Genomic DNA, 27282 nt, shown 5'->3' with positions numbered 1-27282 from the left:
TCCAATCCCTTTTTATTTACAACTTTTGAGTTTTACTCACAGTTTTAAAAAGTTTATGAAAAGCTCAATCTCAAATTCAATTCTGTATAAAAAGATGTGTCATGAAACAGCTGCCCAACGCCATTCCTAGAATCCTTGCCCACCCAGGAGGTACCTAGCTATTTGCATATAGATAATTAGGAAGTAACACAATATCTGGTTGTTTTACATACACTGAAGGCTATTTAAACGGGCAGAGCGTTATCACACTATTCTCAAGCTAAGGTGTCAGAATAATTGTTACTAGAGATTCCAATTCTGTAAGTAACATGCTCTGGATAACCTAGCGAAACGTACAAAAAGGTGATTTATCTCCTCTGGATGACAAAATCACGGATTAATCTAGAGTGTATCCACACGTTTTAATGGAACAGCAATTTAAGGACATAGTATGCTTATGTTTCAACTTTTCCATAAGTTCCTTCTGGAGGCCTGTAATACTTTGGGAAAGCCTTCAGTTGCAGGGAATTAAATGCATACTTGCGACATCCAACATTCTTCATTGTATTTTCTCGGCGACAACCCTCACTGGGGAAAAAAAACAAGCACAAAAAATGACAGCAGTAAAAAGGAAAAAAAGAAAAATAAAAAAAGACTTAAACTAAGATGAAATGAACTGGTTATTTTATAGCATTGAAAAAAAAAGTTGGTTATATTTAATGAGCGCTTAATTGATTTGCCATTGCAAATATTAAAAATGAGGACTCATCATACAATGCCAGTCAGAAGCACACAGGATGGACACATGCTATGTCAGATTGCTAGTTTTGCATTTCTAAAAAGCAGCAGCACATCTACTGAAAAAAGTTCTTTCATCGATGGTTTCATGTATTTCAGGAGCTCACATGCTGCTTCTTTGCACAAGGGATCTCAAGAGATTGCTTAAAAGCAGTTCTGCTAATTTATTAATACATTAAGCTGAAAAAGAAAAACTGCTGATCTCTCAATAAGAGCTTGGAAGTAATTTTATTGTTCCCTGCATTATCAGTACTTACTTAAAGATTAGAGCTGATACAAAAATAATGACTTTCCAGTAATCTCTGCATGCATAAATTGACTTGAAAACCAACATAGTCTAAAAAAATCTTAATCACGAAACACCAACTTTGTGTGGGTGCAAAAAAGATTGGCTGCACTGACAGTCATCACTCCAATGAAACAAAGCTGTGGAGAATTTCATTTTCACTCAATGCTTTGGTGCAACTGCCCCACATTACAAAGAGGTTCTGTGCTACAATAAAAAACTACTCCAGTTATAAGGCTTCTTTACACTCATAAATCTACTTCACAGTTCCTTTGATTACATCCAGAAACAGACGTACAAGGAGGAAGCACTATTGTTTACATATATATTATAGATCAAGTTAGGCTTGCAGGAGAATGTCTTTCCCTGATAGAGGACTGAAACCTAAACAACAAATACTAGAACTTCATGACAAAATGTACAGTACAGCATCTTATGGTGGAAATACCACTTTATTCCTGTCCTGGAGATGCTGCAGCATCTACCACAGAAACCGTGGTCATCTGATTGAAAAGGAGGGTTTGGATTCCCATTCAGTTCGAAAGCTCTCTCACTCAAACTGACCTCACTGTTCTTCTAATTTGGGCTAGTTAAGCTGACCAGAACTGTGTTCTGTATGTACCTCCTAGATCGACGTTGTAAAATACAGTAACTTTTTGCTTTAAGACAAAGTTTAAGTGAGTTTGATATTTGTCTCCAGAGCACATTCTGTGCCTGCCTTTTATGGAATGGGTTGTACATGATGACACTATTTTCATGGCACTGCTTTGTGTTTTACAGGAACCCCTCCTCCAGAGGCTCTTGCAGTCAAATAGATTAATCAAAAATAGGCACAAATTATACTTCCGAGTACTAATAAAAACAATGGTTAACTAGCAAATATCGGATACCAGATGAGCATTTTCACTCCAAAGTGAATAAAAAATTCTGTTCATAATTCATCCCACTGCATCTGGTTATTGCACATTCCCCTCCATGACACAAGGAGGCCACAGAGATGGTGACAGACGTATTTCACACACCATCTCATGTTCTGTGTTTCTTCTGGAGGCACATAAGCAGTGTGCACTACAGCATTTTAAATCTGAATGCCTGAATGACAGCACAGACCAATCTAAAAATAAAAAAGATGAAAACTTGTTCCCACTAAAGCTTAAGAAAATAAGAAAATAAATACTGTTTTCAGAAAGCCTGGGGTTTTATTCTAGATGAATTTAAGGGTGATCTTACCCTAGTGATAGTCATGAGCAAAGCCTTTAAGCTTTATTTAAACAGATTAATAATCTTAGGGAGTTCAGTGGAGATAACACCTACTACTAAAATTGCTTTCACATGTTGTTAGACTGAGCTCATGACACTCATCACATTGCAAGAGCAAAACCACAGTCCAACCTGACATTTTGTTCACTTTGTGAAAAGGCAGATTTTGGTACCCATAGCAAATGAACCAGGAAGAAGAAATTATACGTACAGAGACACAGTGGTACCAGATAACCAGCACAGGGTGTGGATGTGTCCAGTACCATCATACCACAATTTTAAATCTCATCAGCAGTAAGGATTTACCTAAATCCACTGCAACTAAAAATAAATAGGATGCTTAAATATCTATATGTAAATATAGATAGATATGTATGGCTTTCTGTTTGGTTTGGGGTTTGTTTTTTGGTTGTTTTGTTTTTGTTTTCCTTTTAAAAGAAAATGGGAATAGTGAGGAAAACTACCAGGAGACAGTGTACTGTACAGTCTGATTTCATGAAGATACAAATATAACCACATACTTTTTTGGTTTTAGTTAGAATATTCACCAAATTTAGGATTTTGCTCTATTTTTTACTCTAACTGTGCTTTTTTCTTTTCTTAAGCATACCTCTCTCAGCAGGTAATTTCAAATTCCATTAAGACTGATAATAAAAGCTATAGCTACCTATAGTTTTTAAGCAAGTTAATAATAGTAGAAAATAGAAATCACAGTACTAGGAGAATTCTCCTCAAAAGCCCAATTTTCTGTCATCTCAGGCACCAAGCGAAGTGAATTCCTTCATGAATTTAGCAAAGTACATTAAATGAGGTTAGATTTTTAATCAGCTATTGCTATTGACAAGCTCTGCCACACAACTGCAGCAACAAAATCTTTCAGTTTCGTAGGCCTCTTCCAGGTTGATGTTACATCAACAAGGACCAAATTTCATCTGCAGTTATTCTGTGTGACTAAACTAGGTAAGCCGCTTTAGTCTCACCACTTAAATAAATGCTAACTTACCATCACTCATTTATCTCTAAGCCACTATCAACATCATAATTTATTAAAGCTGTCCAACACTTAAAAATGGAAATAAGAATAATATTTAGTCTAGTGCAATTAAAACAAAGCGCAGTGGAAAACCCTGAACCCACCTACTAAAGGAGCTAACTGATACCTCCCCTCTTCTTGCCTGAAATATTAAAGACTGGTATCTTTAACTTCTAGGATGAGAATGACCCTGTTTCAGAATAAGTTCTATAACAGAGCACCTGAAACAGATAATGGACCATTAGCAGGCCAATGCAAATTACATCCTCTTTCTAACCACAAGTCATTCACTTCATGTCTTCAATACATTACAAAATGCAGATCTACAAATAGAATGAACAAATTCTACATGCAGCGCACTGCAAGTAATTTTCTAAGTGGGTACACTGGTCTGTTAGAACATATTTAACCATGAGAAAGGAACAAGACTATGGCTCTACAAATTGTTCAGCAATGTAATTTGGATATTATCATTTGAAATGAAGGTAGAAATTTGTTTATTTCTTTAAATAAATTTCTTATAATTTCTTATAAACCCCACCCATGTTTTTATTTTTCTCTTCATACCTCGTAAAAATGAAAGGCAAGATTAGCATACACCTTAAATATACAAAAGATACAAATTCTTTTCAGACAGAGTTCCTTTCTCTGGAATACATGAAACAAGTAACACAAAACTATATTTGGTAAGAGATCTTCAGGCCAGCTAAAGTAACGAGGTAACAGGCCAATGTCAGACTATGTTACAAGCACTGAAAGCAGAACAAGAATTTAAAGTTTCAATACAATTCTTTTTGATAAAATAATTTGATGTGTATTTACAGTTTAGTACAATAGAAACGTAAAATTGTAAGGCATAATAATAATTCCTGGCAGACAATGCTATGACACATTCCTTTGTCCAGCAGGTACCAAGTGGCAATACACATTCAAGCTTTTTTTTGCTTTTGTTTTTAAACTTTATCTTCACTTGCAACGTAATCTGGCCACCAGGTAAGCTATGCTCAGAAACAGCCACACAATTAGTAAATTGGGGCTCAGAGCTAGTAAAGGAATAGAGTAGAGGAGGCTGGGATCTAGTCTGAAATCACGGATGGGCACCAAGCCACTCAAGTTCTTCTGGGTGACTACCTCCCGTGTTCCAATGCTGTGAAAAGGAAGAAGGTTGGGAGGAGGGAAATAAAACATAAAGGAAGACGGACATGCAAATGAATGTATAAAAAGAGATGGCAACACAAGGTGGTCAAGAAAATGAAAAAACATGGAAGAAAGCACAACAAAATCCAGAAGATGAAGTAAAGAAAGAGTGGGAAAACGTCTCAAAAATATGTGTCAGTACAATTACAGAAATAAGGAAAGGGAAAGAGAATAAAAGAGAAAAATAAGAAAGAAGTACTGTAGTCCACTAAAAATAAACACATGTAGGTTGAATATAAATGGTTTTCCATGTTCATTGTTTCAGATTGCCAAGCAATAATATCCCATGCTGCTCTGCCATGCCTTTGCATGCTGCAAAGAAGTGGAGCTCTGGAAAGCAAGCTGAACATGAATAACCATTATAGTATTTGACCCTTTCAAACATCTTTCCACTTAGGCTGCAGTGATATAATTTAACCTCTTAACTACCTGCTCAATATGTAAACAAAAAAAACCCAAACCACCCACTTAGTTTTCTGCTTCAACATGAATTCACATGTGTATTGATATGCTTTCTAAAATGCATGTTTCTGAAGTGCCTCAGTATATGCAGGTAAAGGCAAGACATATAGCACAGCCCATCTTGTTATGCCCCTGCTTCCTACATTGCTTTGAGCACCAAAGACTGACAGTAGAGAACACCTCTTCAGGTAACTTGAGGCTTTGTAGTGTGGTGTTTCATTTTAGATTTCTCTTATACCCTCTCCAGTTCAACTCTCTGTTTAGTTTACAAAGCAACAACTAAATGCAACCTGTGTTGCACGTAGAACAAGTGCACTCACTCCATCCATAAAAGGTGGTACATAACCTTGCTGGTTGGGTAGCAAGGTTAGGTAACCAACAGTGTCTTGGAAGACATCAGAGATACCCTAGATGTGGTGGAAGGGGAAAAAAAGCCTTCAGAAGCTGGTGCCATTTCAAGTCAAATGGAATTAGGTGGGCAGGGAACTAAACCAACTGTATTTCTGATCTGGATTAACACATCAAAATTGGTGATGCAAATGTTTTCACCTCCTGGTGCCTATACTGGATAAGGGCAGATTGAATCTGCGATGCCTACAAATCCCAATTATCTTTGTAGTGGTGTGGACAGTGGTGTGTGTGTAAGTGCTCAGGAGAAGCAGTATGTGGAAAGCTAATGCTGACTGGAAAGTTGTAGATAAAAGCTCAACAGAATAGCCTGGAGGAAAGAAAGTGGTTTAGGATATAGATAAGGAAGTAAAACAATGGGAGAGGGCAAGAAGGAAGAAAGGCTCAAAATGGCAAGAAGACGTTATGAACATCACATGCCACATCTGTACCATTAAAGCTATCATGCTATCTTTTACACAAAGACATGCACAGACACATACAGTGCAAATGGAGGCAAGAGCTGGAAAGTGTGTTCCTTGTCACTGTTGGCCCATGTAGATGCTTCCACCTGAGGGGTGAAAAGTCACCTTTGGAAATAACAAATATACCAAATTGTACAGTGTCTTAAAACATTCATCAGCAGACTACGTCTAGGGGAGGACCAGGGTAAAGAGATGAAGCAAATTCCCTGTTAATCAAGCATGTGTATGGGAATCCTCTATGTGAAGAGAAGCTGAGTCTGCCCTGTGTTGAACACAGCTGGCTGCATCCAACTCAAATGGACCCATCGCAGGCACAACCAGACCCCTCAGCCAAGATAGTGGATGTAAGAAAAGGCAAAAGACTGCATGGCAGTGAAGAGTGGCCGGAAAATATGTGAGAAGCAGCCCTATTAGCACCAAAGTCAGAGAAGGAGGGGAGAAGGTGCCCCAGGTCCTGGAGCAGGGATTCCCCTGCAGCCATGAGATGAGTACAGTGGAGCAGATATCCACACTGCAGCCCATTGAGGGACCAGTGGTAGAGAAGGTGAATATTTCCTGAAGGAAACTGGGCATGTAGACAGTATATGCAGAAGCAAGTTTATTCCGAAGGACTGCAGCCCATGGGAAGGACCCATGCTGGAGTGGGGAAGAGTGAAGGAGGATGAAATAGCAGAGAGCTGCTGTTATGGACCAACTGCAAATCCCCATTCCCCATAGAATCATAGAATAGTTAGGGTTGGAAAGGACCTTAAGATCATCTAATTCCAACACCCTGCATGGGCAGGGACACCACAACTAGACCATGTTGCCCAAGACTCCATCCAGCCTGGCCTTGAACACTGCCACGGATGGAGCATTTACCAGTTCTTTGGGCAATCTGTTCCAGTGCCTCACCACCCTCACAGTAAAGAGCTTCTTCTTTATACCTAACCTGAACTTCCCCTCTTTTAGTTTAAACCCATTGCCCTTTGCCCTGTCACTACAGTCCCTGATGAAGCATCCCTCCCCAGCATCCCTATAGGCTCCCTTCAGATACTGGAAGGCTGCTATGAGGTCTCCACGCAGCCTTCTCTTCTCCTGGCTGAACAGCCCCAACTTTCTCAGCCTGTCTTCATACAGGAGGTGCTCCAGTCCCCTGATCATCCTCGTGGCCCTTCTCTGGACTTGCTCCAACAGTTCCATGTCCTTTTTGTGTTGAGGACACCAGAACTGTACACAATACTCCAAGTGGGGTCTCATGAGAGCAGAATAGAGGGGCAGGATCACCTCCTTTGGCTTGCTCAATATAGGGAGGAGGTAGGTAGAGGAGTTGGGAATGAAGCAGTGAAGTACTCGAGCCTGGGACAAAAGGGGTTGTGGAGGGAAAGTGTTGTAATTTTTGCCTTTGTTTCTTACCACTGAAATCTATCGGCAAAAGTCAAGTCTACTTTGCCTGTAACACTAACTGGCATGGGATCTCCCTGTCTATCTCAGCCCACAAGTTTTTTCATCATATCTTCTCCTCCTGTCTTGTTGAGCAGGGGGAGTGAGAGATCAGCTGGGTGGGAGTCTGGCAGGTGGCCAAGGTCAACTCATCACAATTGTATTCTTAAAACAGGTCAACCAGTGAAGAAATCCGACCAAGCTGTTTATCATGGCTGTTTTATTGCAGTGAGTGATCATATGCAAACACAGCTGTCAGGGCTTCATTATGTCATCTGCTTAGCTGGCTCCATGGCAGCTAGAAGAGATCATTTCCCTCACCCCATTTCCAACTGCTTTTCAAGAGCCCCTATCAGAGACAGCTTTTCTTTGTTGGCTGAACTTCCTAATTAGTTTAATGAAAATGAGCTGGGCTACCTTAAATGTCTAAAGGATTTTGCTACCCAAGCTGATTCTGACTGAAACTGGATTGGAACATACTCACACAAACAGCTCCACTGGCGTATCTGACAGGCCAGTAATTGTGAAGGGAAAGGGAGGTCAGGTAATCACAGGTCTAGGGAGGAGTGTTGGCACTGCTGCAGATGGAAGAGGCTATGTGAGCTAGTTGGACTTTGCCTTTGATTTGCCTTACCAGCCAGGTAGTCATTTCCTCTGTAGATTGAACTTCCAGATATATCAGCATGGGTGTGAGTTACCATATACTTGATTTGGGGCTGAAAAAGCCACAAGTTATTTAACAGAAAACTGAGTTTATTTTAATGGAATATTTGTTTCTAAGGTGAAAACCACAAACTTGTATCTGTGAGTTTCTGCAAGAATCTGCAATGAGTACTCAATGTTCTCCCCCTGAACATAATTATCTCAGATACATAATTATCACAAGGCTGGGAAGGAAAGGAAGTCCCTGAGTGGGAACTAACCTAAGTGGGAACTAACACCTCTAAAGACCAACATCACATAAAGAAGAGGGTGCTTTCTTAACTTTTCAAGAAGAGTATAAGCAAAGATGCTTTTCTTATTTGAAAGTTACCAGTAGAGAAGAGTTGAAATGCTTTCATTGAGTCCCACTTTCTTTAAGTACTTTTCCTGTCTTTCCAACTGCCCCAGAAATTTTAGAAGTCTGTAAGACTCAACCAAGCCTTTCATTTTCCAGCGGTTGCATAATAAAAAGATCCAAGTTAAAAGAAAAAGAACATTTTCTGAATTCCTGGAAGTAATTTGCTACCTTTTCACTTCCTATGCCTGTCATCTAGCTCAGATCACCCTGTCCAGTCTGAAAGGGATTTGGGTGGAGCTGGACTCCTATATAGTTGTTCCATAATGCTCACTCTCTTGTTAAGCTTCCGTAATTCTGTGCCATTGTTCTGAGCATAACTGGCAAATAATTTTAAAAACACAACCACCTACCCGAAAGAGCAATGACATGTGAGGAAGAAAGAGTGATGGGCTTGAAGAATAGTCTAATCTTAGTCTAGTCCTTCAGGACTAGCCAGTATTTGTTCTGCACAATCTCTCTCAGTCAAAGATTTAACAGAAGGAAAGTCGCATCTTTCACCTATCAGGGCAAGTCTCTGATGTTGCTAGAATACATGAGCCCAAGGTTTGAATTAAATTTGCCCTCATTCAATATCCCTGTGTAGATCAACATAAAGCAGTGCTTTTCTTGGGTCAATATTTTATCTGATCCTGTGGTATATTAAATTGATAGTCCAAAACAATGTTGTTATTAATCTCTGCCTCTACTGTGTCCATAGCTGCATTAAAAAAACAACATTTACTCAGTAAAAAATTTAAAGAAACAAAATTCCTAATATTATACTTGATTAGTTTTCATTCACTAAATAAACAACTGTGCAACAGAGCTTTTTTCTTTCAGATGTCTAAGTTGACAAGTTGCATAATTTAAATAAACATATTTGAGAGCTGCTTAACTCCATTTTAAGTGAATAACTTCTCCCTCACAAAACCATTCCATTTTGTTTCTAGTATCAAGGTCTAATCAGTCTCTGACTGCAGTTTTCATGTACTGTACTAACACTGTACTGATGCAGAAAAAAGTGAAAATAAAAAAAGTCCAGTGACAGCCAATCAGATGTAGATGTAACATCCAAATTATTAGTGTAAGAGGCTGCAAGTGTTATTATATGAGACATTTTCCTTCCAGGTAATTGAAGAGTAAGAAAGGGTCAAACAGCAAAAACATACAGAAAGGATAAGAGAATTGAACACTCTAGAGAATTTGGTGAGAAGACACACAATACAGTACATTCAGTAAGAGTGAATGTTGAAAAACAGGACTGAACAGCATTGTTGAACTACATTGAGAAGAGACTAAAGCTAGATTTCTTATCCTTTCTTCTGGTATGCGAGTTACGGAGTTTTCCAGCAGTGCTTGAAACAAGGCATTGAACAACAGTAAACAGATTTTCTTTTTTTATTAGTACAGTGTTTAGTTCTGCAAACATCTCTGCTGCTTCAGAATACAGAACATTGTTATATCGATACGACAACAGCACGCTGACACATTGTGATGAAATTTGGTTGCTGTATCGTGAAACACCCATACTGACATTTCACCCAGTGAACAGTGTTTCACTGCTAAAGAATACACACGGCAAACCATTGCAAACTGCAGGTGTCTGTGTTTCCAAGAACAAAAGATCATCCCTGAGAAACCTGCCTGATCTAGAACTAGGAAACCCAGTGCTATGACAGTTAAGGTAACCCCATCATTAAACAACATTCAAAGAAGAACCGGTTTTCTGTTCTGTAAGCTCAGTATTAACTGAAAGCACATTCTTACATGCTTCTCTGAAAAACTCCAATTCACTGCTGACAACTAAAGCCCATGTGATGCAAATCTGGTAACAACCAGCTTTAGCATATGCAACTCACTAATACATGCAAGGGAGGGATGAATTCTAGCAGTCAGTTTTGCAGTTTTCTGACTTCACTTTTTTTCCTTTTGACAGAAACAGAGACCTCTGCTCCTCTGCAGTTTGCATGGTTCTTCATTTAAGAATAAGTGACACAAGTCAAACTCTTACCTCCTCATACACTCCAGAGCCTGGGTGAAGACCTGTGGAGCCATTCCATGTTCATGCTGTAGGATCAAACACTGCTCCAGGGTGACAGACATGGCAGTCCTATCCTTGGCACTTTTACAGCTTGTAAATCGAACACCATTTAGTCTGCGGCATATCTAGAAATGGATATACAATTCATCATTCCTTCCTCATTCATAATCTTCTGTCAGAGAACACACCTGTACTTCTCCTTAGAAAGACACAAATGTTGTGTAGGACAGATGTCAAAAGTTTTCATCTTTGAGAAAGCAGAGCTTTGTTGCATGAGTTGTAAGGAAATTACTTATGTGGAAAATACATTTTATCTCCCCATATCTTATTCTAGAGGAAGTGTAACCTGTCAACATTTCCAAGCTTTGTGCAAGCAAATGAAAAAACTGGAACATATCAGTAACAATAGAGGTGAAAATACATATGCATAAAGAAAATCAGCTCAACTATGCAGAGATGCTTAGATTAATAAATACCTCAGCAGCTTGCCAAAGGATATCAACATTCTTATTTTTCCTTGCATGTACATTTTGTCCCAGAAATCTTAACAGTTCAGGCAGGCACGTCTGACTACGAGAGCGAGGTAGACCTATAAAACAAACAAAACCGACTCCACTTACTTACCTGTATTCAACATTTCTACAAGATAATTTACGTGGAAAGTGTTCCTACATGCCTGTTGCAAATGCAGTCATGTTTTCTTGAGTCAGAGCTTGTAAGCTTTGTAATTCAATTCTTAATTACTTAGTACCACCAACAAAACAAATTCAATTCTAATTAAAATCAACTGGAAATGCACATTCATTTAAAACTTCAGGGGCTCAGAATCTGATAGCAATATAATAACAGAGTGAACAAAGGAAGTAAGACTGGTGGAAGGGTACAGGGCACAAATCTTATGAGGAGCAGCTGAGGAAACTGGGGTTGTTTAGTCTGGAGAAGAGAAGGCTCAGGGGGGACCTTATCACTCACTACAACTGCCTGAAAGGAGGCTGTAGTGAGTCTGGGGTCAGTCTCTTCTCCAAGGTAACAAGTGACAGGATAAGCAGTAACGGCCTCAAGCTGCGCCAGGGGAGGTTTAGACTGGATACTGGGAAAAATTTCTTCACTGAAAGGTCTATCAAGCATTGGAACAGGTTTTCCAGGGAAATGGTGGAGTCCCCATATCTGGAATTATGCAAAAGACGTATAGAGATGGCACTTAGGGACATGGTTTAGTGGTGGACTTGAAAGTGTTAATGGTTGGACTTGATAATCTTAAAGGTCTTTTTCAGCCTAAACGATACTGTTCTATGATTAGCAATATTGTGCACATACTGGTCTGCTCTGCTTGAACTCTACACCCAGAAAGAAAGTAATACCTGCAAACAAAAACATGACACAGACCATCTCCCCAGGTATTTCTAAAGACGAGGAGCTAATGAAGCTAAGACAGTAATTCACTTAACTTAGAATTAAGAGCACAGAGGACAGTGGATCAGGAATCAACTTCCCTTCTGTAGTATCCTTGAAAGGAACATTGCCTACAACCTGCCAGCAGATGCTTCACTAGGCCTCTTCTCCCCAAGAATAGTCCATTTTGGTTTTTCTTTTGCCTCTACTTACCACAAACTACATCACTGGCAGGTTGTAATAACCACCTTTCTTACAGTTAAATGTAAAATGTTATTCTCTCTTGACAAGAGTTTATGGAAAAGTGTATTTCACTTTGTACGTCATAAATATTGCCCCAGAGGAGGTACAAAACACTCACAGACCTTTCTTATAACAAGCAGAGCCCCAGTTTGTCTCAGTTGTCCACAGAGCATCTCTAGCATACTTGCTGGTGAGGATACCATTATAGTTTTTTTTCCATACTTTAATCAAAACTCCTGCTAAATCTTTATAACCACAAACCATCTGTCCAAGCTGGATTGCAAAACCAGACACAGTATGTCTACATTTATCCAGGACAAACAGTGAAGCAGAAGGAAGTTTTGGCATACAGTGGGTTTTCCCTCTTTGTGGTATCCATTTCATGTGGCAGGGATCAATGTAATGACAAGTAACCAGAGTAAGGGAGAACAGGTAGATGGACATAAGACTGTCTTGTTTTCCTTCACTGTTAAGAAGCATGTTAATGCCACTGTCCAACACTGCATGCCAGCCTTATTCACAACTTCCAGTTACTTGAAGAAAAACCTTTAGTATAAGGCATGTTACTGGCAAATGGGAAACTCAAGGTCATGGCACCAGTGCTCTTTAAAAATAGAGGAAAATAAGTATAAAAGTAAAACAGTTTTAAAGACATGCAAAAGGAAGGAACAAATGACTGGGTACAAACCAGACTGCAGGGTTAAACAGAGTTTCAAGAAAAAAAAAGCAAAAGCTAAAAGACTATTGGATCCACACCAGAGGTTTGGGGACAAGGGAAGGGACTGAAGTAAGAAAAAATAAAAGGCAAGCAAAATCAAAGAGGAGAGGAAGGAGCTGAATGGGAACTATTATTAAGGAAGATTAGAAAGAGAAATTAAGTAATTGAGAGAAAAGTAGAACAAAAATCACTTTAAACTGATTAACTTTTGAACTTGACAAAAAAAGTCTAATACTAGAATACTGTAAATAAAAAGTTAAATTTTCAGAGTGAAAATTTCAGAGAATTAATTGTGCAGGATTATGAATGCCTGGATAGAGGGAAACAGCTTTTGCTCTCAGCTGCATCAAAAAAAATCAAGGATAACAGGAAGTACAATAAGGTACTTTAACATCAGAATTCTTACTAACCCATTGCATGCTACTGCATTTGTATTTCTGCAATAAAACTGCAGTTGTGGGACCCATGAAATTAGTTTACGGGAGGTTTGATACTAACAACAACAAATCAATGAGTTTTCTCCATGCGTGGTCACACATAAATAACATTTTTGGCACTGCCTCCAAAAACACACTAACAAGCAAGAAATTTTCCTATGTAACCAGTAAAGTTCAAGTTTGTAGCTATTATCTCTCTTCCAGGTGCTAGACTTCTCTCTTGGTGGCTGCAGATGCAACTATTATAGGAAAGTGCCAAAGGATAAGCAGAGGGAAAGCGATTAAGTTCCTAAAAACAGGCAGTTTTGCTCTGTGTAGGTTATCATAAATGTAGAGAATGTGATCAAAAACTGCACATAAAAGTACTGCTGCTATAACCTGTAATTTTTATGCCTTTCCCTCACGGCAATCTAACTCCCTAGCTATATGTTTATACAGTACATAATGCCACTTAGAAAGAGATATAAAGGAAAAGTAAACTGAAAAAGGAAAGTTAATCAGACTGACCTTTAAACCTCTTGAATCTATTCTACTTAATACTGAAGTGTTAAAAGAGATTTCATGGAAATAACTAATGCAACATTTAACAACCAACATGAAGCAAAAACCAGCCTGAATTGTGCTGTTCAACCAAATTTGCCATTAATTACCAAATACTTACAATCATCAGGCAAAACTTCCTTGAACTGCTCAAAATACGAATTCAACCGCACTAAGCTTTCCATGTTAATTATTTCTTGCAGTGAAGTGTCTCCAAACCTTTAAAAGATGAAGAACGGAACAGTTAAACCCAAGGTAAAAGGCTTCTCCTCTTCTTTGAAACACTGGCACTTGGCAATATGACTACTAGAAAACAGTTTAAAGAGTAATCCCATGAAATTCCTAACCATTCAAATGCCAAGTAAAGCATAACAGAGAAGTGTTTTAGTGATTCATTACAGAAAAAGAAAATACTTGAGTGTGAGGTGAAAAGTGGGAAGGAAGGTGAAAGAAAAATCGTGTACAAAATAGTATTTAAAATCCTTTGGCTTTTGTGTATCTTTTTCAATATTAAATAACTCTCTGGTAAATCATTTCATCTAAGTTCAAACATTTAATAATGGATTTACTGGTTTAGTTCATAAGCTATTAGTAACCATAACATCAGTAGATAGGATTGAGAACTTTGACCTCAGAAATGTAAATGAGAAATATGGATCTAGGAGTAATAAACCACGAATGTAATAAATATTGTCAACAATGCATCTCAGCTAACTATAACTACATACACAGATAAACAGACAAGAGTACTGACATCTGTAACTATGTTAGTCACATTTACAGGCAATAGAAGACAAGAGTAACTGCTGGATAACTGCTAGCTATCCCCCTCTATACAATCTACCCTGGTACCAAGGCTGCTGTCAAAACATGCATGTGCCTTATCTCACTGGAGTTCTCCATCAGAGCACTGATCTGTCACCATATTATTTACAGGATATAGCCACAGCAGAGGGAAGCTCTGGTGGCGCTTTCTCTAGCAAGTATAATTATATAATTATATATTTCAGCTTTATAAAAACAGTGTTGCATTACATAAGTACTGCAAGGAGATGTTAAAACAAAGGTCCACCTAGCCCATTATCCAGTTTTTGACAGTAGCCACAAGAGGTTGCAAAACCAAGAGGGCAAATACACAGCAACACTCAGAATGATTTCTCAGTGTTTAGTGATCTGTCACTCACAGAGGTCTAAAGTCACAAGCAGCTCCCTGCGTTAAACAGCTCATGATAGATTTCCTTGGCTGTAAATTCACTTCTGAACCACATAAACCTGCACTAGACTCAAACCCATGAGGCAAGATGCTCCACAGCTACATGCCATATAAAGAAGGACCTCCTTTTGTTTGTTTTGCACTTGACAGTTTCATTTAGTATTCCCTTGTTCTTGTACTGGAGAAACTGAATCACTGTTAGTAACGCAACACTGTGACTGCATAGAAACATTCTTCCATCAGAACAGGAGATTGCTGAGCTGCCATTAAGGTTGAGCTTGCATGACCGAATACCTACTTCTCTGCTAGGGTTTGCTGCTCATTGATTCCCACGTTGAAAAGAACAGGCTGAACCCTCAATAACATGCCACTTTGAATCTCTCGCGGCAACAAATCAAACAAGGCGCTTGGCAAGGGGATCCTCACATTAAATCCATCACTGCAAAGAAATAAACAGCCATTAGACATGAAGATCAAAAAGCTACATTCTGAGAGTGTATTATTTATGGAAAGATGGATAACATCTGGAACATAATACAATTATTAAAAGAAATCTCAGTCAAAACTGAGGACTTTAAGGAACTGCCACAGGTTGTTCCTAATCAGAAAAGCTATTCTAGTTCAAAAGCAAGCCTCCACAACCTGTAGTGTTGATTTTACATTCTCATGGACATTTCAATCAGATTTTCAGTTTCCTGAACAAAGTTGATTTTGTTCTGCTCATTAATACCACAGCTCTTCTACAACTTGGGTAGAAAGAGACAAATTTTGGCATGTCCCCATCTCATAAAGAGCAAAGTATATTTGTTTTGCTTTGTTTACCGATTTCCAGTGATGACTGGCAGCATGTCAGTAGATGTATTTGATGTGGCCTGAGTTACTTTAAAGGTTACATTCCTCAAGTCCATGATTCCCAGACTCATGTCCTCCAGCATTGCCAGCTCCTCACCTAAATCATGGAAGAAAAAAGTGAATCGTAATCATTACTCATTATGTAAAACTTCCCTTTATCAATTTGACGACAACTGTAGGTCACCTCTCTCTTAAAGCTCTATGGACAAACAGGCTCTGGAGACCAGGCTTTCACCTTGACCTACAGACTGCAGACAATGTCATCATTGACTTTATGAGTTTGGGAAACACCAATTATCTAGCACAGTCCAAACTACAGTTGTTCAAGTAGATTATATATGCTGATTTTCCAATTTAGATGATGCTAGTAAGTACTCCTCTGCATTGCCACAGACATGATATCCTTTGTGTTGTAAAAGTGTGTTGGAAAAGTTACAAGATATTCCACATTTGTTCAGCAAAGCATTCCCTAACTGACATCCAGATGGCTGTACAGACACAGGACTGAAACATTTTGAACAAAGTACTATCCCTTTTTGTATTCTCTCTTTAATCTTAATTTGTGCTGTGAGATTACAGGAGGCCAAGGAAATTCAAAAAGCATTATTTTGGGCACAGTTTCTCCCAGCTTACCAAAAATTTAATCCATTTCTTTTTTGAAAAAAAGAATCACTGAGACATTTTTATATTTTTTTTAAACCTTTGACATTACAGAATCATAGAATAGTTAGGGTTGGAATAAAACAGGTATAGTTTCTTTTTAGAAGTAATTCAATTAAATGTGAAGAACTTCAGAGTTGTTAGCTAATTAAGTGCTTTAGCTATAATGTGCTTTTGCATTTCAGTTTTCAAAATCATTTTGTAGCTGAGCTGCAGCTTGTCCAAAACACTCGTATTCTGCTGTATTCTGCCAATTTAATGCAGAATTTGCTGGCTGAACAGCTAATACCACCCACTTGCCCTGTGCCTTTACCATAAGTACTCAGAAGGCTCTCAAACTGCGCCAGCAAGCCAATGGTGTAGAGCTGTCTCAGAAATCCATCATCATGCAGGCAGTTCCTCAGCTTGATAATGAAACCACAAATGAGAGCAGTCAGCTGTGGGAGAGAAAATGCACAAAAGTGAAATTATTCAAGACAAAAAAAGCTCTTCAGCCCCAAACAGAAACAACATAACATAGAAGAAGTGCCATACAATCTGTCAGACTGATGCTCTTTTCCCTTCAATGTCACTCTTCTTTCCCTTACAGCTGAAAAGAGACAACTGACCAACAAAAGCCCAAAACATTCATAAAATCAGATTTAGGCATACTGCCTTCATGTTGCAAGCTCTCCCAAAATGGGAATGCTGTTGATCTTGCATCTGTTTGTTTTCTGGATACAATGACTTGTATTAGGGTCTACAACTTATGAATTACAAAAAAGTCTCCGTGGAGAACTGTTCTAGTTACAGATGGAAAAGCACCACAGCTAGTTCCAGGCCACGGATTTTGATAGAATGAATAAATGTGTTTGTTTGTTTTTTAAATGCCATCTTAACACAGCTTTAAAATGCAGTATCTGCGTTATGCAAAGATTCCAACTCTAGTGTTACAAGATATTCAGGACAACATCCTGAAGACCCAGTACTAGATCACTACTAAGGTGTAAGAGTAGTACTAATCTTAAGTCACTCTGTCAACAAAGGAATTTCCCAGGTGATTGCCATATACTATGTATACAGGTGTACAACTTTGTTACAGAATTAAATAGAAGGGAATAAAGTTCATTTTATGATGGGTAAACATAACCAAAACACCGAGTTGAAAAGTTATCTGCACTATGAAGTGGGTTTTGCATAGAAAAAATCCCTGAATTTATTTCTGTGAGACATTACATGAGACAGACAAACAATGTCCAAGAGTTAAGATGTTTGAAATAAACGAATGAGATACTGATTTCACAGGGAAGTAGACACACTACAGAAATGTAGTGGGCAGAAGAAATGTGGAAGGCTTTTTAGTGCAGCCATCTGCTAATCAGTAAAAGAAACCCCAGCAGGCCCAGAAAGAGAACTTCTGGGGAAAAGAAACTCAGCACTCATTTCCCTCCCTGTAGCTAGACTTCTCTCCTTAGCTACTACAGGTGCTGTTGGTTTTCTCAATGCAAAAAAACAACAAAAGGTAACTGAGGGAGTACACTTTCCATCTTCTGGTTTTAGTTTGGTGGCATTAGAAGGCAAAACAGTATATAGGAAGCAGTATACTTTCACTAGTTCTGGAATAATTTTTGTTTACAATAGTGAACATATATCCAAGGGGGCATTTCAGTTATATATTGTCAAATGAATGTAAATGACCAATAAGGACAGGATGTCCTGTGAGAAGAGATCACAGTGTTAAACCTGAGAGTAGAACAGATAAGAAAAATTCTGAAAACAGTACTCTTTCAGATTTCATACAGACCCCACCAACATGTCAAAGTGCAATCAAATCATCCATATTTGCTTGCTTACAGTTTGGCAGAAGACAACATCCCTGCGATACTGAAGGCTCAGGCAGAGCCCTATTGTCGGGGCACTGTCCTGCATTAATAAAAAGACCATGGCTTTCTTTGCCTTGTCACTCATCATGGCTACACAGTCTGTGAGTGTTGTCAACAAGGGATAAAGAGCTTCGCTCCATTCACCTGGTTAAAAGAAAATAAAATAGCAGCACTGTAAGTACTTTATTTGAAACAAACAAACATGCATTAAGAAGAAACTTCATGTTGCAAGTTGAAGTTGTTGGTAACTCACATTTAGGGCTTGTTTTATTTTGGCTGATGGTTACTCCCTGCTTGTTATTAATCAAGTAATCTTACAGAGTGGTTACCACATGAGGAAAATATGGAGAATTCTACTCTGCAAGGCTGTTGTGACTTTCCTGACTGGAATAGCTCCCAGATTTGTGCCCACAGAACAGGCTATATAATAGTTGATTTGGAAAGCATAACAGAAACATGAATATCTATATACACAAGTGTATATAACTGTGTGTGCCTGTTCAAACATACCCTTTCATAGTGTGTCCATGGACAGACACTGTGAAGTCGATCATATAACAGAAATAGTGAACATCTGCTTAGCCATTTCTGTCAATGAGATTTCTCCCAAATATCTTGCCTTTGAATTTTTTTTGTGGACTCATAGGTGTATCATTCAACTGCCTCACCATCTTATTGATCCTTGTTGCACCTCAGTGAGGTAAGACAATGCTTATCTCTGATTTGCGACAAAGGACTAATAAGGCACAGAGGTGAAAAAACTCATGTAGGTACTCTTTTAAGTGTCCTCTGTCTGCTGAGTTGCTTTGAAGGCTTAGAGCTAGCTAGCAAGAAACACTAAGGGATTAAAATGGGAGTTAGCCAGATCACTGGACGTAGTTCAGACCTTGACTTTCACTGAAACACACAAGCTACATCCCAGAGGGACTCTGTTCAAGGTCCTAAACAAGAAGCACAGAAATGAAACTGGGTTGCCAAAGTCCTATTTTAGTATACCAAACACTGTGCCCTTCCTTTTCTCTAAGAGACTGCTCTGCCTTAAAATGCCCCACAAGCTCAGTTTCTTTTCTTTCCTTCTTTCATCTTCTGTCTTAATCAAATACCAATTAAAAAAACCCAACATTTCTATGACTGTATGAAAAGTTACTCAGATGCTATACCAAAATCCATTCTGTCTGCAACATAAAAAGAAAATAGGACAGTGCTTTGGTTTTGCCCTACTTAAGTAAGGTGAAGTTGAAACAGAAAAACACCTCTCTTTTTAAAGGGAAGGACAGTGTGTTCTATTTCTAAAAAGCACTGGAGCTCACAAACAGAACAAACACAACGCCCATTCTGATTGCCTGTAGGAACAAGGCAATGTACAGATCAGAACCTGCATGAATGGGGCACTTCAGGCCCCTGAAAGGAAGTTGTTTGGGATTTTGACTCAAATGCATGACTACGAGCTAGTAATAACGAACATTTCTTTGATAAGCAGCCAATGAGGTGAACTTTGGAAGTCTGCTAACAGAAACATAACTGACAAGATTACCAAAACTATCCTTTTTGCTTTTGTTCTGTGCAGTAGATAGATAACCTAATAAACTACACAAAGGGGAAACTGTTTGGCTCTGTTCCATTGCCAAGAAAAAAGCAGGAAACATCAAAAGAACAGGTAAGGAATTGCAGCTTGTCTTTTATATTCTACGAAGTATTTTCTCTCAAAATAAATCAGATGCCATAATATGACCCCATGAACACTTAAAAAGCAAAACACATATGATACAAACAGTGTTTCTCTTACTGCATTTAAGAGCTTTTCTATAAACAAATGAGAATGGCAAAAAGAACTGAAAATATCTTCCAGCACATCATCATCTCATTGCCTCGGTATACATATGTGTATACATGTATACTCAAGTGTGTAACTCATGTATATGAGTTTTCTCAGGGGAGATTTACAATTATAGTGCGTCTAGCAGCACTTCATTTGAAAGGTATCCTTATCTGTGGTGATCATAAAGCACACTGATGGTACACAAGCTTGTCTGAAGATAAAGCAATTATTAGATGATTTTTTTCCTCCCAACACTCACATTCAGTGCAGTGGCTCATCCAGGGTAATGAGCAAAAATCCTCTGCGCTGTGTATTCTCTTGGTTTAAGATTTTGGCCATGATAAAAACAAGCCCTTGTCAGTCTGCAAAATTCTAAATGCTTTTTTGCTACCTACGCCACAGGTGTCACCTGTGTTCTTTCAATTTTTTAGTCGATGGTAGTTTCTATCAACAGTAAACAGGAATAAAAGGAGTTGCACTCCTTGGCTCAAATTAAGTTGGAACATTTCACTGACAGCATTCAAACAAATGTCAAAGGACTCTTAAGTGCTTACCTTTCACCTTCATTTCCCTGTCCTTCTGTCTTCCCCTCATTATTTTTCTTAACAGAACTTTATTACTGAAAGAGTATTTTCTATCAAATCAACCAAGGGCACCTTCAAACACCAAGAGGCACCAGTTCTAATGTGAAATCTACTCTGAGCTTTGCTGTTATGTTCTGCGATATAAACTATTACTGACTCCACTGGATAGATCCATAGGTAGGATGATTTGGCATAGGGCCTGAAACAACAAAGATGTAACAAGGTGTTACAGATTTAAAACAGCCAGAGACCTAGTCCAAGCTAGCTGTTGGTATGTCTGGGCCACAAATCGCACTTTTTTATCAGAGGTTTCTAGTTCATGTTAGAAGTTATTCCATTTAAAAACTGGCAGAGTGCAAACCAGCAGGATGCCTGTCATTTGCTTTAGGCACTTTATATTGTACAGCAAGAGAAGTCCTGCAGTTTCCACTCAGACAGCTACAACTGAATTCTGGCTGGTAAATAAGTGCCAGATGTGGCCCCATATGTCTTTGCCACTTTTCTTATGACTGCTGCTGACCAAAGTCATACTTTAATACACACTTTGAAATGCAGCATTTTGAAAAGCAGGGAGGAGAACGGCAGAGAGGGAGTGAGGGAAGAAGGAAGGGAGGGGGGGATGCTATGAGCTCACACAGTGGACCTTCTCTGACTGTACACCAAAAAAAAAATCCCAAGTGTCTTGTTTTATGCATTCTATTATGTCTAACATAATACATAAAGCTGGTATAAATCAAGGATGTAATGTCAGCTGGGAAAAGCTTTTGCCTTTTTTCCCCCCAGTTTCTCTCCTACAGAGCAACAAAAAATGTATTAAAGTAACTGTCCTCCAGAGCTCTGAAAAGATATTCTTAGTCTTTTTACATTAAAAACTGCCTAGTATCCATAAATCAAAGTACTGGCTACCCACAGTTGCCCTTGGTTTAGGTCATGGTTGCAAGGACTCATGGTATCTAAAGGAGATATTTGTTAATTAAGTGGTAGTTGCTTAGCCCTGATCAGTAAAGCATAATCAGCAACCCATTAAGCACACAATTGCATCACATTTAGCTTCAAAGGGAAGCAGGCATTAAGTGCTCCATTACAGTGCAGCTTCAGCCACTGAAGTTTAAGACGCAGTTTTGGGGATATCTGGGTACGCAGCTAGGGGGACCTAACTGCTTTTGGTGACTCCCACCTTAAAAATAAATATATAACATTCATTTATGCACTAAAAATATCGCAGAAACTAAAGGGGTGTTCTAAGAATTAAAAACCTGGGGAGTCTTTTTGTTAACTGAAAACATTTTCTCAGTGATAGGAGTCGAGTTGTGTAGCTGAGAAGAATATTTATATGAATATATTATGTGAACATATATGAATATACTTTGTGAAGATGAAAATCATACTTGAACTGGGGCTTTATTTCCTACTGGTTTCACCAATAAACCAAGCAGCCCATGCTGAAACAGTTCAAAGATTGAACTCAGATTAAACTACTCTCAAATGGCCAAAATGACACCCACCTGGCTGGGAGAGAGCAATATTACAGAGGCACATTATTCAGAACTTAGAAATGCAATGCAACTGTGTGGAAGCACAAGGACAGAGGAAAGAAGGCTAACAATGGGATAAAAGTCTCCTAAATTCTGCATCCTGAACCATTAGACTTGCAGTGCCCAATACTGCTTGGGTTGTACCCACAACAAAGATTTTCCATCAGTGTTGCTGACTGCTCCATGTTCTGCTTGAGTTCTCATTCAGAAAGGCCACCTCAACAGCACATATGAAAGGGTATGTCTGAAATGTGTGAAATGTCAGACTCCCACATACTCCAGCGTCATTTGGAACAGGCCTCAAATCATTGTCACCTTCAACAGTTTACTAAAACACATTGACTGGAGAAACCAAAGAGACCAGGAACAAGTGCTCTTACACACCTGGGCATGAGAAGTTAACAGATACCCCCTTACACTATTATTTAGGAAATGGTAACTTCTCAATATGCTTAGGTAACTCACGTGATATTGCAGAGCATTACCACTTCAATCTTAACAGCAAGGAACTTGTTGTTAATTATGAACAAACCCCTGCAATTTCAGAAGAAGCAGAAGCCATGAATGCACATACCTGGGGCAGATTCTTCCGGAGTGGGGCTGCAATCTGCACAGAAATGGAGGGGCAACATGCATGATTAAGGAGCAGCAACACGATTTAAATATAAGCAACTCAAATGCTTAACGCCAGGGTTCTCAAACACTTTCACTGAGTGAAGAGGAGCTCAGCAGAGATACCCCCTTGCCTGCAGGCACTGAGGGCATGGGCTGTCTCCTCCACTCCACTGTTTCTGATCAGAGAAATACCTGGATGGAAACTTGGAGGAAAGCCAGTACCTGCTAGCTCAGGGGATCTCTGTGGATTACCAGCAAGGGCACTGTCAACCCTCAGTGATCCACAATTTGAGAACCACTCACTGGTTTAGTGCAATTATAGAATAAGCTGGCAGCAAGGCTGCTAAACAGAAAAGCAAAAGATTAGCAGTAAGTTCAATGCACTTAACAGAAAATGACATTAAAGCACCCACAAGACAAGAGTAATAAAGAAACAGTACTTTACTCTCTTGGACAAATTTCCATTATACAATTTCTGAGGTTGTTAACACAGCATCAGATTCTATATCAAGGGCTGAAACCTCACCAGTGAAGCCTGTGAGTGTTCCACACCCACTTCAGTGGGAGGAACAAGCCGTCAGATGAAAATACACTAGAGTGCAATGCAAACAGTAAAAGAAATTAATACATACACTGTTATAGCAAGTCTTGCATTAATGAAAAGTAGTTTATAAAGCTAACAGGATTTAAACTTCTGCTGTTTATATCTAGGGTCACTAGTCAATAAATTATGAACTTGAAAACAGCAACAGAAAATATCAAGTTCAATTGTATGCATTAGGACAATCAGCTGAGTTAGACAATCCCAGATTGTCTAACCTCTCAGGTTACCTCTCAGTAAATTAAAGCTCATGTTCATTAAGAAGCTGTGTGTCCCCGTGCAATTTTAGTAATGAATACCTAAGCCTATAACAAAAACAAATTTTAAAATAATTTCTGAAGTCTCCCTTCTACTATTTCAGGCAGTATTTTCTTTCACAAACATTCATTTCCAGAGTTCCTCTAAAGTCCTGCCTCTCTCTTGCCAGTTCTTAAACTGTCTTGGTTTGCTGGGTTTTATATTGCTTTCAAAAAAATTCTGGCCACTCAGTGTAATTTATTCAAAACTGGGAAAAACTAATGGAAAAAAAGTGTTAGTTCTTTGAATACATGACAAGGAAAAACTTTAAAATGTTGGGATTCTGAACACAGGGAAAGGATCTTCTTTGTCCCTCAGTTATTCCCATGATCAGCTGTGGAAAGTAACAATGAAAGGGAATTCACAGAATCATAGAATGGTTTGGGTTGGAAGGGACCTTTAATGGTCAACTAATACACCCCCCACCCCAACCCCCTCAATGAGCAGGGACAACTCCAACCAGATCAGGTTGTTTAGAACCCTGGCCTTGAATGTTTCCAGGGATGAGGCACCCACAATTCCCCTGTGCAACCTGCTCCAGTATCTCACCACCCTCATTGTGAAAGCTTCTTCCTTGTATCTAGTCTAAATCTACTCTCTTTCAGTTTAAAAGCAATTAACAGGAGACGTTTGGTGTGGAGTCAAGGGAAGTAACTCAATGGGAATATTCCCACTGATTTCAGTAAAACCAGGTTTCTTGATAGTATTAAAGTCTCTCAAAAATACATTAATTAGGAACTACATCTGATGAGAATGTAATCAAGTATTCAGCTTACCCTGGTTTACAATAAACGTCCCAAGTGCAATTCAAATTACTCATTAAGACCTACAACAGTGTTTGCACCAGATACTTCAGAAACAGGATTCCCTCTCCAGGATTTTTTAAGTTAAATTCACCCAACACTGGTTGGCAGTCAGACATCAGATCTAGTCCTTACACTTACGGAGCACTGGGAAATGGCAACATACTTGTTAGCTTTAAAGCTTGCTACACTTCCTGATTTAATGTTTGTGTTCCAGGTTCTGCGGATTAAAAGGAAAGATATTATTCATCCCTATTTGGAGAAATAGGCAGGAAAGGTTACTGAAACTCTTGGCACAAACAAAATCTTTAGTAGAAGTGCAGCTAATTCCAATTTTTGTGGCGTGTCAAGTTCTAAAGTAGATTTAAAAGTATGACTGAAAATGAAAGAAAATTATTGTTTTAAGATGCTTTCAGCATCAAATTATCTTGGCAAAAGCTTTGGTGTCACCCACCACAGATTTTTCCTGTTCTTTTAAATATGAAAATCCACAACTTTTAATCATTCATATGAAGTTGCATTGAAGTTTACTGATAAAACTCCCATGTACATACGTATAAAACTTCATGTAAACTAGCCTGCAAATAAAAACATTTAAAGGTATCAAACTGATAGAAGAAATTTAGTCAAAGATTAACAGACAATGCATTCTGAAACAAGAACCAATTCTTCTGTTCCTTTATAATACACAAAAATGTCAGTCTAATCTAGAAAAACATGGTCATTTGAGATACAACGCTACACAAAAATATATTAACATTTAACTTCCTCCTTCCCCCCCCCCCCCCCGAAAGTATATTGCCTTCTACTGCAACACTAATAATGGGATGGACATGAAGTCACAGACACACGTAAGGGACAAAGGGCCGTCAAACAATAAGACAGAACAGGAAAAAAAAAATGAAAACACAAACTAATCTTACTAGAGTTTATCTTTGCACACCTGCTCTATTAAGTGGCCAAATCATACTGGCCACATGTAAAGAATGTAAGAATAAGCCAAATAAGTACATATGTAAATTAAATAATCCTGAAATCTAATGCATGACTGCAAAATTGTCAGCCTAAACTGATAAGGATATCTTTCATTCACATGATCATGGCATCATGCTGGATTCAATGCAGCACCCACTTTACCTCAAATTTTGATAGGATTATTCCACTGAGAGCTTGCATTGCCAACTCCTATCTCCCAGCTACCCAGGGTCTAACTAATTGAGTGCCTCAGCCCTACAGCTTTTGACAATTTGGGTTAAAAACTGCTTTAAAATCCTGTAGGCTCATCTGAATTCAGCTCCATCTAATGGGACTGCCTGGCTCCCCCCTATGCTATGGCAGTCCAGCTGGGACCATTAGTGTTGCCAATTGCCCTTGCACTTTTCTCATGTTTTATTTATCTTTCATAGAGATTTGATGCAATAAGCTTTGATTGCTGCAAAGAAGCTGAAGCCAACAGGAAAGCTACCAGAGGTGGTGTCTGACACATGCTAACCCAACCACCTGTTTTACCAGCTTAAAACACCCAGAGTGAAAACCAAATGCGACTGTCATCAATGGATTTGGCAATGTTTTCAGTGGGATCAGGATTTCAAAATAAGTAATGGAGCTTCGCAGCTCCCAGGACACCACCAACCCTTTCTGTGTGACATCAGTGCTTAACACCACCACTGAATTAAAAACACATGGAAGGATGTAACGCAGGCTTAGGGATGATGCCAGCACGCAGGGAGAAAGCAGCGGTGAGAAGCAGTGTCTGGCATACGCACTTGTCTTTCTGAGAGAATGGCATGCAGAGGATGGTGTGGATGGTGGTGGTGAGGATGATGAAGGTGGTGAGGATGATGAGGTCTCATTTAAATCTTCTGGATTTATCCAGTAGGCACGAGTGTCCCGATTACCTTTCTTGCTACTAGAGCTGACGTCACACTGGAAAACATCTTCACAGCTGTCACTCTGCAAGCGCTCCTTCTGGAGAAGTTTGTCCACTCTCTGTATAATACACTCCAGACTTTTGTCAACATTCAACCAAACTTTCTCCTTAAAAGAAAACATTCTTTTTAAATTGAGAAAGGAAAAGAGACACTGGGTAATAAATCCCTTGGCAACGTATTTTCTCCTGTGATTCTAGTCACAACTGCTCTGAGAAGTTTCCTCTGGGCTATCCTGTACACAATTTCTGGATATATAAATAACATATACCAGCACGTCAAGAATATGTACAAACATGACTTGCATGGCAAATTGTAAAGCTATTTTCTAAGTAAATTTGCTGAGCAATTATTTGAACTATTTCAATTTCCAGCTGGCAATATTGTTTATTCTTGAAACTCATGTTTGACATAATAATTGTATGCAATCACACATCTCTTTTCCTATATAACACAGTGAATAACAGATAAAATTACTGTATTGTATTACTATCCAAATAGCTGAATTGGCTTTCTTCATATCTCATTACTCTGAGTTTGACTATAGGTCAATGTATGCCAAAATAATTAAAATAAGGATCTATTTAAAAAATGACCTGTATCTCATTTAAAAATTGGTATTTCACAATATAGAATCATAGAATGGTTTGGGTTGGAAAGGACCTTAAGATCATCTAATTCCAACCCCCCTGCCAGGGGCAGGGATAACTCACACTAAACCATGTCACCCAAGGCTTTGTCCAACCTGCCAGGAATGGGGCATTCATTATATATATATATATATCTAGATAGAT

At 38.8% G+C, this 27282-nt stretch overlaps 1 protein-coding gene across 12 annotated transcripts in view; it reads right to left on the bottom strand.

The window, feature by feature from the left end:
* Positions 1-382: 382 nt before the first annotated feature.
* Positions 383-27282, bottom strand: part of INPP4A (inositol polyphosphate-4-phosphatase type I A) — an 89977-nt gene continuing 63077 nt past the window's right edge. For 4 of the 12 annotated variants that reach the window (XM_057422200.1, XM_057422201.1, XM_057422202.1 and 1 more), the window contains 9 exons: positions 26327-26597; positions 18278-18450; positions 16758-16881; positions 15755-15881; positions 15231-15371; positions 13841-13938; positions 10866-10978; positions 10360-10514; positions 4293-4503 (listed from right to left, as the gene is read on the bottom strand). In XM_057422200.1, coding sequence (XP_057278183.1) covers positions 4323-4503; positions 10360-10514; positions 10866-10978; positions 13841-13938; positions 15231-15371; positions 15755-15881; positions 16758-16881; positions 18278-18450; positions 26327-26597 — 1383 coding nt within the window. In that variant the 3' untranslated portion in view covers positions 4293-4322. Of the gene's footprint in view, positions 568-4292; positions 4504-10359; positions 10515-10865; positions 10979-13840; positions 13939-15230; positions 15372-15754; positions 15882-16757; positions 16882-18277; positions 18451-22818; positions 22852-26326; positions 26598-27282 lie in introns of those variants that run through there. The other 8 variants (XM_057422208.1, XM_057422209.1, XM_057422210.1 and 5 more) reach the window with 5 other exon arrangements.

Source organism: Pezoporus wallicus, unplaced genomic scaffold (assembly GCF_028554395.1).
Source record: "Pezoporus wallicus isolate ANWC-B61680 ecotype Strahan unplaced genomic scaffold, APGP_CSIRO_Pwel_v1 contig_5785, whole genome shotgun sequence".
NCBI classification, from domain to species: Eukaryota; Metazoa; Chordata; class Aves; order Psittaciformes; family Psittacidae; genus Pezoporus; species Pezoporus wallicus.
This window is presented reverse-complemented; position numbering and strand designations above follow the sequence as displayed.